Genomic DNA, 12,462 nt, shown 5'->3' with positions numbered 1-12,462 from the left:
GAAATTAAAAAATGTAAACAGTGCATACAATATGCAAAAATATATCCATTTCTTAAATTATATTCATAAAAATATAATTTTCCATGAATATGCACGGTTTATTTACAACTTACAGTAGTGGATGAAAAAAAAGTCTAAGTAATTTATTTGTGTACTATGTATGAATTTTATATACACATAACTTGTTAAATAATGACCTAGACACTTTAAAATTAGTATTTTTGAATTCTACTCATATTCATGTCACTCATATAAACTATTATATACTATAACAAAAGTCACGAAAACTGAAGATAAATCTAATCTAAAATGAAGTTCAGCCAGTGAAAATACGACTATTATGATGATCTGTTATTTACTATAGTTGCTTAAAGGTTTAAATCTCAACTACTTTTACTTAAAAACTAATTGATTAATTAACTATTTAATTAAAATGGAATTGATATTGACGTACATAATATACCATAGGCTTTTAGACTTTTTAAGACATTTATTATAAGTCAAAATTTTATAGATATATAATACAATGATAAAAGTTAAGATTATTTAGTCTGAACTGATTTAGGTTTTGGCAAACCTTCCCTAAATCCATTCCTAGAAAAAATAGAGAAGAGTTGTTTTTTCATTATTCGAAATCAACCACTTTTATTTGCTATTCATTTTACGTTTATACTTACTTGAATTTACGACGGACAATTTTTAAATAACGCATGCGGCCGGTTCCCGTAGTCTTTCTCCTTTTAGCTTTTACGGACCAATTATCTATAACAAAGTTCAAAATTTTTTGGGCAACTTATGAATAATATTCTGAAATATAACTACTAGAATTTATTGTGAATATAAAGTAAAATATTACATGATCGCATTTTTCTCTGAGGATATCCACACTGTGCACATTGTGATTTTTGGATATGGTACGAACTACGACCACAACGTCTGCACAATGTATGTGTCTTATTTCGCCGCTTACCAAAGCTCGATGTACCTTTCGTCTGTAAAAATTAATAAAATTGTTAATTACAAAATCATTAAAATACTAAATACTAAATACTAAAAGTATTTTGCCATTTGGGTTAGGTTTCATAAACTTTTAATAAACATAACCTCAATTGGTGCGTAAAAATATTAATATATTTCAGAAATTGTCGTACCATAATTATACCTCTACAATAAATTTATTTAAAGCAATAAAGTATTTGCAATAGGTGCTATAACCAAGATTTCAGTCGAGAGATTAGTTTGAAATCTGGTGACGAGTCACAAACATTTGTCACATAACCTCAATCATCATTTATTCACATTAATAATATACTGATACGACACATTTACATCAAAACTATAAATTTTTAATATTTTTAAATATAATTTAAAAAGGCTTGAAATATTTTGCAAGAAAATAACTTTTATGATCGCTTTAGAATATTCAGATTTGAGAGATGCGAATACACGCTTACCATTTTGCACGAAGGAACAGTATAAGAAAGAAAGTTATATGTGTTTCGATTCCACACGGTCCTTTTCCACACGGTCCTTTATTCAAACACACAGTGGTTCTCATTTGAATATTAATTTTACGCAACACAAACAATTTTTTTATTTCTATATATTTATTGTGTATGATTAACTTGATACAATTTGGATCTACGATATATATTGTATTAAAAAAGCATACATATTTGTATTATCTTACTTTCTTTTTAAGAAATAAGGTTAATTCGAATTAATGATAATATACTAACTTTATAAAGACAAATATATTTATTATTTAAATGACTAATGTATTTAATATATTTGCGAATAATTAAATTACTATCAGGTCATTTGCATCAGTCAGAACATCGCGAGAATATTGACTTCCAGATGGTACAATGTGTTTGTAACCAACTATACAGTCCTTCAATTCACTACCCTCTTCAATAACACAACCACTACCTAATATGCAATTCTGTATTACGCATCTGCAACAAATGATTTATAAATTATAACTATTCCTTCTATGAACATAAAGTTTAATTATTTTAAATATAAACCGTTGTTTGACATTTGCAGATTCCATTAAAACGCTCTGTGATATTCTAGTCTTTGATTCAATGGTTACATTTGGCCCAATATGAGTGTGTTTAAGAGATGTTTTTTCTTCAATAAGAACATTATTGTCCACATAACAATCTTGCATTTGTGTGCTACGTATTGTTGCTGTAGAAGCAATAATTGGTACAGGAGACTGTCCATCATTATCGTTATTCCACCATTCTGATATCTAAAATATATTATATTCTACAATATATTCTTATATCTCTATTGATGCTATTAATTTAATGTTTAAAACTATTAATTAAAATAAATGTCGTTCATTTTCACCTTTGTATTAGCAAGGTGATACATTTGTATGGTATTTGTCCTCAAACCAAATTTCCCATTACTAATATGAGCATAACATCGTATTATATCTCCATGGTAAGCATCTTCTAAATCAGTGCCATGATCATTGTATGCTGACATTTTTCTGATTAATTCGTCGAGTGGTTTCTCAACCGCGAAATAATAGATATCATCCTTCAAATTCATTTGTACTACAGAAGCATTTTTATCATCTGTACATTGTTTGGAAGGTTTTGAAAATTGTTTCCTAACAATATATGGAAGAAGTTCACCTTTCAGTGTAGTAAAATTTCTATAAAAAGCAAAAGTTAATTCAATAAGAAAATTTATAAATTAGATTGTTAAAAGCTTTTTTTGTGAAATTCTACTTACTTATTCTGTACTAGGAAATTTAAAACCCATTTGTTAATGACATACAAATGAGAATCCATTAATTTTGAATGCATAGTAAAACTTGGATGTTTCTGAAGGAATGTTTGTGAAATTTTTATTGTGTCCTCAAAGTCTGAGGCTGAGGCCAAGAAAATTAATCGGCCAGTCTCATTGCAAATACCAATCAAATCAGTTTCAGGCTTCTGTTTGTTTTTTGGACCAGGTGTTACAAAGTCATCTGGTATTTTAGGAACAGGCAACATTAATGCTGTGATACTAGCATTATGTTTTCGATAAAGATTCAAAATTTCACATATGTCCACATCTGTAATCAAGTCACAAGATATGACCAAAAAATCTGTGTGAATTTTTTCGTGAATAAGTCTGATAGAATCTGCAGTTCCCAAATCTTCTGCATTTTTCACAGCAACGATATCTGTTTTAATTTTGAGATTCAAGTCACTTAGGGCTAAGGAAACATTGCGTTCCATATATTCAGATATAATAATGATAGCTTCCTTAAAACCAACACGTTCTAATAATTGAAGAGGATACCAGAGCATTGGTACATTTCCAATTGGCAACAAACATTTATATTGACTTCGAGTAAGCTCAGTCATACGGGAACCTCCTCCAGCAGCAAGTACAACTGCTTGGAACTCTTTATAAGGTAACATTCTGTTTACCTAATAATTAATAATATATATTAAATTACTATAAAGGGAAACAAATTCGTTGTATACTAAAACTAAAGATTACTTATTTTATAATAATACATGATAAAACATACAATAAAGAAAAAGAATGAAATTATTAATATTTTTTTCTCAGTGTGACTTTAATAACCTCTAGTGACAGATGATGCATGTGTCATCAATGATATGTTGGTTATTTAACGCCGCTGCATTTAGGTTAGATCAAGTTGTATCTCAAGTATTTCCAGTATTCTAAAATAGAAATTATAAAATTTGACAAAAATAGAATGTCATGAAATATATTATATAAAATTTACATAAATTTATATTGAAGTATTAATTATAGCATTCCTAACCTATAGCAGAGTTATCAAATCTAGAAAAAACGTGTATCTCGAGAGAGATCAGTTAGATTAATAAATATGTGTGGAAATGAAGACGATATAATTACCGTAGGAAAGTATGTGATAATAAAAAAGTTAAACTTTAAAAAGATTTATAAAGTAACTATGAATGGTACTTTAATGTTGGGGAAAGATGCAGTACAGATGCATGAGATTATTGGAAAACCATTTTGGACTACCTTTGAGATGGTACAAGTAAGAGGAGAGAAGCGAACATATTCTTTAAAAGAAGTAGTAGAAACAGAGTCATTGAATGATTTATTAAGTGAACTACCAAGTGGTAGTGACAATCGTTCTATTATTGATGACGGTACATCACAGAAGCTTTCCAAGGAACAAATACTTCAGCTTCAAGAATCTGGCAAAAGCGGTAAAGAAATAGTGGGCAGTTTAATTGAGAACAATAAATCTTTCTTAGAGAGGACTGAATACTCTCAGGAAAAGTACCTGAAAAAAAAGGAACAGAAGTATCTCCGATATATAACAATATGGAAACCCAGTATAAATTTATTGCACGATATATATTTTAAGCTAGATCATAACAAAATTGGAAATTTAAGAATGGACTCTTTGGCACAGTTATTGTCATACAGTGACGTTCAATCAGATGGTTTATACATATTGTATGACAGTGGATCACACGGTTTGCCAGCAGCTGCAATGTTAAATAGAATTGGTTCGAATACAAAGGGACATTTGATTAATTTGCACCCTGGAAATGAGCCTCAGGTTGCACTTATTAATGCTATGAATTTTCCTAAAGAACAATCAGACAGGTTACTTAATGTTAATATCTACAGCTTCTTGAGACTGTATTACCAGGGTGCAAGTGCAGTGTTGGATAAAATTTCTAAAAAAGCTTATAATGATGATATAAATAAGGTAAAAAAAGTAAAAAATAAAAATGATGAGAATCATGTAAATAAACAACTTCCACAAGTAGAAGAAGAAATAGGTATGAAAGAGGAAACTTTAGATAATAATGAATTAAATGATGAGATCAAGCATAGCATAGGTATGAAAGAGAAAAATTTAGATGACAATGAATCAAATGATGAGATCAAACATAGTATAGATGAAAAAGAGAAAAATTTAGATAACAATGAATCAAATGATAAGACTAAGCATAGCACAGATATGAAAGAGGCAAATTCAGATATTGTTAATGAATTAAATAAAGATGTTAAACATAGCACAAATGGTAGTTTAAAACGCAAACGAAATGAAAGTGATAAATGTAAATCTGCAAAACTTACTCCTGTAAAGAAACCAAAGTGGTTACCAAAAACACAAGAAGCAGTGGATCTTGTTAATGGTTCTAAAGCTCGGGGATTGGCCATCATAGCAAGAGAACATCCTTTGAACATTGTTATAGCTCTTCTACCTTTTCTAGGACCATCTAGACCATTTGTAATTTATCATGTGCATCGAGAACCATTACTGGAGACTTACATGACATTGAAACAAAAGCAAAATGTTATTAATTTAAAACTTTTCTCCAATTTCCTGCGATCGTATCAAGTATTACCAGATAGAACACATCCTGATATTTTAACCAGTGATACTGGAGGTTATTTATTAAGTGGATATTTAGTTCAGTAATAAGAAATACTTGAGTAAACTTATACCATAAATAGTAATATACTCTTTATAAATGTTTTATATTTAAATTAATTTTTTGAAAATAATAAAGAAATGTGATTTTATATTTCATGTATGATTTACTTAATTCTATTAGAATTAGCAATATTAGAAATCTGTTTTTTATATTTGAAATTTTTGACAGCAGTAGTAGTGGAAATAATTCTATGATCCTTCTTGTCAATGAAGTTAGGTTTCTTTAATTCTCCATGTCAATAAAGTTAGATTTTTCTGCATCGGTTGAGTTCGTGAACTTTTTTTAGAAAATTTAAATGTCAATATAAAAGGAAATAAGAATTTCTTACAAGAAATGCTTACGTAATAGATGGTACTGATTTAAAGACTGAGCATTTGAAAAAATGTCGAATTATCAAATCACATACTTACATATACGGAGGTAGTATTCGAGAGGTTAGGAATGTGAATATAAACGTATTTACAAATGAATTCTGTGACGCTTCTACCACTAAAACTTTCGTCGAAGAATTTATTCATGATGATCAGAAAAAAATTGCACGTGAAATTCAATATCCCGACGTTGCTGATCATACTGTTGATTGTCTTCTTATGTATACGTTATTTGCCTTCCACAAAGTGTTCTCTTAACGAGCAAGAAGTAAGGAACAAGACGAAATTCAGACTTATGGTACTCATACTGTCTAATCCTGATAACTTAGAACGAAGGGCAACAATCAGGAAAACATGGCTGGCTCAGAAGCAAGCTACGGTCAAGCATTTCTTTGTAATAGGAACTTTAGATATATTCTCAGGGCAAAGAAAAACTCTGCATTCTGAACAGCAGAAATTTGATGATTTACTATTATTACCAAGACTTTCAGATTCTTATGCGACTCTAACAAAGAAAGTTTTACACGCATTCAAGGAAATCTATGAATACTATGAATTTGACTTTGTGATGAAATGCGATGATGATACATTTGCCCTGGTACATAAGATTTTAAAAGAGCTAGATAAGTGGGACAGCAAAGGAACAAAAAAGGAACTATATTGGGGATTTTTTAATGGAAAGGCACATGTCAAAAGAATTGGACCATGGAAAGAGACAGATTGGATATTATGTGATTATTATCTTCCTTATGCACTTGGAGGAGGATATATTTTATCTTATAATTTAGTAAAATTTATTGCTATAAATGCAGACATTTTTAAGTATGATTTTGATAATATAAAATTGAATTGTTATTAAGTATTATATTTAATATTTCTTACTATTGGGTATATTTTTAGATTGTACAAAGCAGAAGATGTGTCTGTTGGTGTTTGGATAGCACCTTTGGCAAATATTGAAAGAAAACACGACATACGTTTTAACACTGAATACAGATCGCGTGGATGTTCTAATCAGTATATAGTTACGCATAAACAGACCATTGAAAACATGAAAAATATGCATGAATATTATCAAGCATCTGGAGCATTATGTATGAAAGAAATAAGAAATCACATGAGCTACCAATATAATTGGACAGTTCCACCTAGTCAATGTTGCAATTTACAACCAGGCATTCCATAGCAATCAAATCTCTTCTTTTCATACATCTGATATTCTAGTCATTTCTCCATTTTCAATTATTATGCAAATTTGTACTCAACCACTACATTTGTTAGTAATTACGCTCATGAATCTTTTATTTATTTATTAAAAACGATTATAATAATTCAATCTAAATAACGAGATGCTTCATAGTTTTCATAGTTAGTTAATCAAGGAATGAATAACGATAAATGAGTAAAAATTCGAATATTATCATATAAAAACATGCATTTCATATTAATACTCTTCTTTTGTAATAAATAAGTTAAGCATATTTATGGTTATTTTTTGTACATACGCTTGAATAAAAATAGAAATTAAAAAAACCATTCTTGTAAATTAAATATATTTTTGTCACTTATATATATCAAATTCAATTTAATATAGTATATTTTATTTCAACAAAAAGAAACTTATTCTCTTTTTCTCTTTTTATACAGTATCATTTACATTTATAAAATATAAAAACAGCAATATATATATATAATTTTTTACTTTAATACAATACTTATGTAGTAAGATGGTATTTCAATTGAGTAAATCACAGATATTTGAAAACGACCAATTCAAAATAAATTACTACTTTATATATCTAAAATGAAAAATAGAAAGACAACAATAAAGTCGGCCGATTTTCAAATGTTCTCTCTGTGATAAGCTATTAATTTATCATAAACATAAAATTAAATAAAAACATTCTTTTTTGGCAATATTAGATGCAATGGAGGTTTTAGTATTCTCTTTATATTCTTTTACAATATTTGTTTACTTTTATACAATAAAACTTCGTTTCATGTTAAACTATGAAATGATGTTATATCCTAATTTTAGAAATGATGCATAAATCTTTTATTTCATTTTAAAATAGATGAACATATTTATGCATTTTCTAGAACTTACTTCTTCTTCCTATCTTGTGTACATTTTGGACAATACCATTTTCCTTTAGGTTTTGTAGTTAATCCAACGCATGCAAAGTGGAACCATTCTATAGGACACTATACCAAAAGAGAATATTGTTAAAAGATTACAAATATTTAAAGAGATATTTGAGATAATATACACTTACGTCTGGATTATCACAACCAATCATTTCTCCATAAGAAACTTGATGACACAGACAATAAGTTGGTTCATTAGGATCTACTGGCATGTCTAAAACATCTGCTGGATGGCCAAGTGCAGTAGAGTCTACTTGAGCACCACTTCCAACAGCCCCAGCTGACGAAGCAGAGGCAACAGATCCTCCTGAAATTATGTTCAATGAATTATAATCTTTTCATGAATATAGATGAAATACAATATCAACTAATTTTACCTTTCTTTTGTTTTTTCCTAGCTGATTTTGACTCATCTTCACTATTTGTGCCTGCAGCTCCTTTCTTTCGTTTCTCTTTCTCCTTCAATTTTTTCCTACCCTTTTTACTAGCGTTATTCTCTTCTTGTGCCCTACTACTATTTAATGCTTTATCTTGTATCTCAGCTTCAAATCTAGCCAAATCTGAATCTAGTCTCCTAATATGTTTGTCTACTAATTCATATGTTTGTATTGCCAACTGAACTTTGTCATCGCCATATTCTTTTGCTTTATTGAACAAATTTTGAATGTGGGTCAACTGTTCTTTCTTCTTTTCCGGAGATTCTTTTTTCATATTTTTCAAATAATCATCTGCTAATTTATCTATGTCTTTCATTAATCCTTGTGCTCTGGCATCGAGATCTCTCATCAAAGTGAAGTTTCTTTGTAGTTCAATAGGTAAATGCTCCAAACCTGATGAAACAAAATTTGATAAATAATAAGAATTGCAGCAAGAAATTATTTTCTCTATTATTAGTAATGCATTTATTCAATAGAATTGAATTTGTCGTATCATAATATATATGTGAGTGACATTAATAAAATTTGAATTAATTTTTATGTGACATAACTCTATAAAAATATAGTTTTGTTTTTGTTTTAGGTTAAAAAAGATTGAACACTTACTGTCTAAATAATGCTCCAGGTATAATGCAGTTGTCATGTTTATTTTCATACAATTAAAAAATGAAGAGGATGTAATTTATAGAAATATTAAAATAATTTATTATTTGCAGCAAATTTCGGGCATCATTAAAAAAATCTATGAAACTTCCTGAAAAGGAACGATCGATGAATGTAGACGGTGCAAAGCAACATGTATTACTGTCATGACTACCAACTATATTACTACCATCATTGTTCTTCTGGCGGGAAAGTACAATTTGCTGTCTAATAATCCCACAATAATACATTCAGGGGGCAAATGTACATTAGGACATGACACGTTATAATATAATTATGACATTATAATGCAATTTTTTACCCTATAATTTCATTACAAATTAGAAAGAAAACTCGAAACTAACATAGTTAGGTTAATTAGATATTCAAATTATTACAATAACAGTATATTATTATAATGTAAACATCATTATATATCGTATGTAATTATTTATTACGTGAATTGAATCATAAAATAAATATGTAAAATTAAATCTAAAAAAGCGATGATACGCAAAATCGATTGAGAATCATAGTTCAGATGAGAAACATGGCGGCTTGTATTTCTTTAACATCAAAGTAGGTGCAGTCGTAAATGAAACTAGAAGTGGTCATAGAATTCTTGTCAGGAATGAGCAAAAATTCAATATTTAACCTAAATCTAATGCTTTTTGTATGTTAAAAGAAATTTAAGTAGATCGTACATAATTCGCGGTAAGTTTTAACAAGTTTCAAGGTTGGAGTTGTTCAATGAAATATGTTCATTTTAACATGTTGACTGTCATATGATTTTTATACATTTTGCCACGGAAGTCGCACTCAAGATCGGAGTGTGTTACACATTGAATTTTTGAAAAATATTATATTGTATTTACCCATTTTTTTCTGACGATGTTATCTAAGTTATTCACATTGTTGAAAATTTATTAGGTCATGAAATTTATTTTATTTTAATCATTCTAAAAAATTTAGTAATATCAATCATCGATGACCATCGTGGCAGTCAACATGTTAAGTTAGTGGTGTATTTGATAAATTTCAATAAGCAATATTTTTTTGATGCTAAATATAATTATATATCTCTGGTGGGCGAGTGAAAGAATGTAAGCCAAATTTTGGTGAAAATGGGAGAAATAGACTAATCTATATATCTTGTACGGCTATTTTTTACTTATGCAAAAGTTTCTCTTGCTCAACTTATTTTTTAATTCGAATTATTTTTATAAAGCATCTTAATCGCTATAGATACTGCTTGATTGAATAAATATAGGTTAAACTTAAAAATTTTTATTTTTTTATATAATAATAATATAATTTTATATAATAATTTATATAATATTAAAATTTTATAGGTTAAACTTAAAAGTTTAAAACAAAAAAAAAAGAATATTTCTAACTTGAGTATGATGTATACTTTGTAAGATCAGTGGGACAAGATATATGTCATCACATTCATGTTCAAAATTAAACATCTGATTTTACAATGTACTTTGATGTTATAAGTACTTGTTCATATGTATATGCATATATCTTATTTTATATAATTTATTGTACTAAAGTGCTTTTGTATTGTTTATTATATTATTATATTATATGGAGCTTTTTGTTGCATAATATTGTATAATATTATATAATATATAACTTGCTAATATATATATATGGTTCTGCAACACATAAGGATAAATATGGTAATATGTAATATATAGTAAATGGAAATCCTTGTAACCCTATAGGGGAAACAATAAAGAAATCCATCTATTATAAGTGCATTTCTGCAAAACCAATAATTCCAATTTATATTCTTTTGCCCATTTGCCAAAAATATATTAAGTATTATATATTATATCCAATTAAAAGAATAAATCATTCATTTTGCAGCCAAAAGATGGTAAAACTATATGCGCTGTCTGTTTTGTATAAAAATCCTACATCAGCGACAATGTTAAAAGCTGCTTATGATGTAGAGTCATTTTCATTTTTTCAAAGAGGAAGCATCAAAGAGTTTATGACATTTATAAGTAAGACTATTGTGGAACGTACTCAGAGTTGCTCTAGACAGAGCGTGAAGGAAGGAGGTAACACTTGCGAAAGCTTATAGAGATTCTTAGTAATTTTCAATTGTTAAATTGTAATGCTTTGCAGATTACATGTGTCACGTGTTTGTACGAGCAGATAATCTTGCTGCAGTACTTATATCGGACCATGAATATCCTAGAAGAGTAGCACATACACTAATTACAAAAGTTATGGACGATTTTGTAGCAAAATATCCACAATCTATGTGGGATACGTTGAGTGAAGCTATGACTGACTTTGCACAGGTTAACATATATTTAGCAAAATATCAAAATCCAAATGAAGCAGATGCTCTTACTAAAATGCAAAATGACTTAGACGAGACAAAGATTATTTTAGTAAGTATAAATCTTAAAAATAACAGCAAAGAAATATCTTTTGGATTATATTAATGATATCTATTTTATGCGTTTTTGTAGCACAATACATTAGAGGCTGTTCTTCAAAGAGGTGAGAATTTGGATGAATTGGTTTCCAAGTCGCAAGGTCTTAGCACTCAGTCGAAAGCGTTTTACAAAACTGCGCGTAAAACTAATTCATGTTGTAGTTTAGCTCCTTAAAACTCTTTGTTGTGAAAATCATGCTGACTATGTTTCATTGTAATTTTATAATATCAATACAGAGTGTAAAGAAATTAGTATTACATACAGATTTCATTAAAATGGATAATTTGTAAATTCTACATGTAGATGGCATCATGTGACAAAATTCGATATTTTGTGTACAGACTGTTTGTATATAAGGTGTATTAATGCACTTAAATGGTGTATCAAGCTACTGCCGGATTCACTCAACTGATTTTAATACTTTTTATTCGTTCTTAATTATTTTTTTTCTTTTTCTTTTTGTAAAAACCAACTTGGTCTTAAAAGAATCGTACTATAGTTTTGTGTATAGAAATACATTCCGACTTTTATTTATATGTTGACAAAATATACAAAAACGACTATAAAAATAAAGGAAATATTTCTCTACTAAAGATAAGTACATGATGTAAGTACAACTTTTAAATTTATTTAAGTGCCGAGATGGGTTATTACAAAATGAAGCTTTGTAAACAGTTACCTTAGTGTTTATTTATAACGTAACGTAGCATAATAGTAAATGAAAAATATTTTTGCTATTAAAACTTAGTTTTTTTCCTTTTTATCCCTTATTGCCTTATATGTTCTTGTTAATGACTTGTAAAATTAAATCGTTTTGTACTACTGTAAAATAAAACAATAAGTTGTAATACGACTTGACGAAGCGATAAAAAGTGAAGTACTACTTACTCGATAATTTCCATATATGAGTTGTAGCAACTTTACAGATAAT

The 12,462-nt window shown here is 28.5% G+C and overlaps 5 protein-coding genes across 9 annotated transcripts; 2 read left to right on the top strand and 3 right to left on the bottom strand.

Annotated features, from left to right (window-relative positions):
- Positions 1-467: 467 nt before the first annotated feature.
- LOC100740742 (60S ribosomal protein L37) lies at positions 468-1,601 on the bottom strand. 2 transcript variants are annotated; one of them, XM_024367486.2, is made up of 4 exons: positions 1,152-1,409; positions 857-992; positions 678-762; positions 468-594 (listed from the first exon to the last, which is right to left on the bottom strand). In XM_024367486.2, the coding sequence occupies exons 1-4, from the start codon at positions 1,152-1,154 to the stop codon at positions 543-545; spliced, it is 276 nt and encodes a 91-aa protein (XP_024223254.1). In that variant the 5' UTR covers positions 1,155-1,409; the 3' UTR covers positions 468-542. The 2 variants fall into 2 exon arrangements, with proteins under 2 accessions (XP_024223254.1, XP_003489329.1); XM_003489281.4 differs by lacking the exon at positions 1,152-1,409 and adding an exon at positions 1,455-1,601 and having other exon boundaries at positions 471-594.
- Positions 1,602-1,739: 138 nt separating this feature from the next.
- On the bottom strand, positions 1,740-5,369 carry LOC100740621 (translation initiation factor eIF-2B subunit gamma). 3 transcript variants are annotated; one of them, XM_033320550.1, is made up of 6 exons: positions 5,110-5,224; positions 3,601-3,701; positions 2,755-3,440; positions 2,362-2,674; positions 2,031-2,260; positions 1,740-1,958 (listed from the first exon to the last, which is right to left on the bottom strand). In XM_033320550.1, exons 2-6 carry the CDS (start codon positions 3,619-3,621, stop codon positions 1,802-1,804), a joined length of 1,407 nt encoding a protein of 468 aa, XP_033176441.1. In that variant the 5' UTR covers positions 3,622-3,701; positions 5,110-5,224; the 3' UTR covers positions 1,740-1,801. The 3 variants fall into 3 exon arrangements, with proteins under 3 accessions (XP_033176441.1, XP_033176440.1, XP_003489328.1); XM_033320549.1 differs by lacking the exon at positions 3,601-3,701 and having other exon boundaries at positions 5,110-5,369; XM_003489280.4 differs by lacking the exon at positions 5,110-5,224 and having other exon boundaries at positions 3,545-3,701.
- Positions 5,370-5,533: 164 nt separating this feature from the next.
- On the top strand, positions 5,534-8,205 carry LOC100740262 (beta-1,3-galactosyltransferase 6). 2 transcript variants are annotated; one of them, XM_012385421.3, is made up of 3 exons: positions 5,534-6,664; positions 6,743-7,027; positions 7,999-8,205. In XM_012385421.3, coding segments are annotated over exons 1-3 (1,014 nt in total). In that variant the 5' UTR covers positions 5,534-5,936; the 3' UTR covers positions 8,000-8,205. The 2 variants fall into 2 exon arrangements, with proteins under 2 accessions (XP_012240844.1, XP_003489325.1); XM_003489277.4 differs by lacking the exon at positions 7,999-8,205 and having other exon boundaries at positions 5,535-6,664; positions 6,743-7,393.
- Positions 7,801-9,258, bottom strand: LOC100740142 (inhibitor of growth protein 5). The gene is made up of 4 exons (XM_003489276.4): positions 9,034-9,258; positions 8,368-8,820; positions 8,119-8,297; positions 7,801-8,047 (listed from the first exon to the last, which is right to left on the bottom strand). The coding sequence occupies exons 1-4, from the start codon at positions 9,080-9,082 to the stop codon at positions 7,946-7,948; spliced, it is 783 nt and encodes a 260-aa protein (XP_003489324.1). The 5' UTR covers positions 9,083-9,258; the 3' UTR covers positions 7,801-7,945.
- Positions 9,259-9,576: 318 nt separating this feature from the next.
- On the top strand, positions 9,577-12,274 carry LOC100740018 (synaptobrevin homolog YKT6). Its single transcript, XM_003489275.4, has 4 exons — positions 9,577-9,783; positions 10,948-11,144; positions 11,212-11,483; positions 11,565-12,274. Exons 2-4 carry the CDS (start codon positions 10,955-10,957, stop codon positions 11,703-11,705), a joined length of 603 nt encoding a protein of 200 aa, XP_003489323.1. The 5' UTR covers positions 9,577-9,783; positions 10,948-10,954; the 3' UTR covers positions 11,706-12,274.
- Positions 12,275-12,462: the final 188 nt, after the last annotated feature.

Source organism: Bombus impatiens, unplaced genomic scaffold (genome assembly GCF_000188095.3).
Source record: "Bombus impatiens unplaced genomic scaffold, BIMP_2.2 scf_0320, whole genome shotgun sequence".
Taxonomy (NCBI): Eukaryota; Metazoa; Arthropoda; class Insecta; order Hymenoptera; family Apidae; genus Bombus; species Bombus impatiens.
Note: the sequence above shows the minus strand (reverse complement) of the source record. Positions and strands in the feature narration are given on the sequence as shown.

Excerpts from the sequence above, each read along its gene's own strand:
- LOC100740742 (XM_003489281.4), bottom strand. Across the intron at positions 763-856 it reads TCAGAGAAAAATGCGATCAT|ATAATTGGTCCGTAAAAGCT; the intron begins GTAATATTTTAC and ends ACTTTGTTATAG. Across the intron at positions 595-677 it reads ATTGTCCGTCGTAAATTCAA|GAATGGATTTAGGGAAGGTT; the intron begins GTAAGTATAAAC and ends TATTTTTTCTAG.
- LOC100740621 (XM_033320549.1), bottom strand. The coding sequence starts at position 5,220 with ATGTTCAAAGGATGTTCTCTTGCTATGATGGCCAATCCCCGAGCTTTA. Across the intron at positions 2,675-2,754 it reads AATTTCCTAGTACAGAATAA|AAATTTTACTACACTGAAAG; the intron begins GTAAGTAGAATT and ends TGCTTTTTATAG. Across the intron at positions 2,261-2,361 it reads ATCACCTTGCTAATACAAAG|ATATCAGAATGGTGGAATAA; the intron begins GTGAAAATGAAC and ends AATATATTTTAG.
- LOC100740262 (XM_012385421.3), top strand. The coding sequence starts at position 5,937 with ATGAATTCTGTGACGCTTCTACCACTAAAACTTTCGTCGAAGAATTTA. Across the intron at positions 6,665-6,742 it reads ATAAATGCAGACATTTTTAA|ATTGTACAAAGCAGAAGATG; the intron begins GTATGATTTTGA and ends GTATATTTTTAG.
- LOC100740142 (XM_003489276.4), bottom strand. The coding sequence starts at position 9,082 with ATGAAAATAAACATGACAACTGCATTATACCTGGAGCATTATTTAGAC. Across the intron at positions 8,821-9,033 it reads CCTGGAGCATTATTTAGACA|GTTTGGAGCATTTACCTATT; the intron begins GTAAGTGTTCAA and ends TTGTTTCATCAG. Across the intron at positions 8,298-8,367 it reads TAGGAAAAAACAAAAGAAAG|GAGGATCTGTTGCCTCTGCT; the intron begins GTAAAATTAGTT and ends ACATAATTTCAG.
- LOC100740018 (XM_003489275.4), top strand. The coding sequence starts at position 10,955 with ATGGTAAAACTATATGCGCTGTCTGTTTTGTATAAAAATCCTACATCA. Across the intron at positions 11,145-11,211 it reads ACAGAGCGTGAAGGAAGGAG|ATTACATGTGTCACGTGTTT; the intron begins GTAACACTTGCG and ends AATGCTTTGCAG. Across the intron at positions 11,484-11,564 it reads ACGAGACAAAGATTATTTTA|CACAATACATTAGAGGCTGT; the intron begins GTAAGTATAAAT and ends GCGTTTTTGTAG.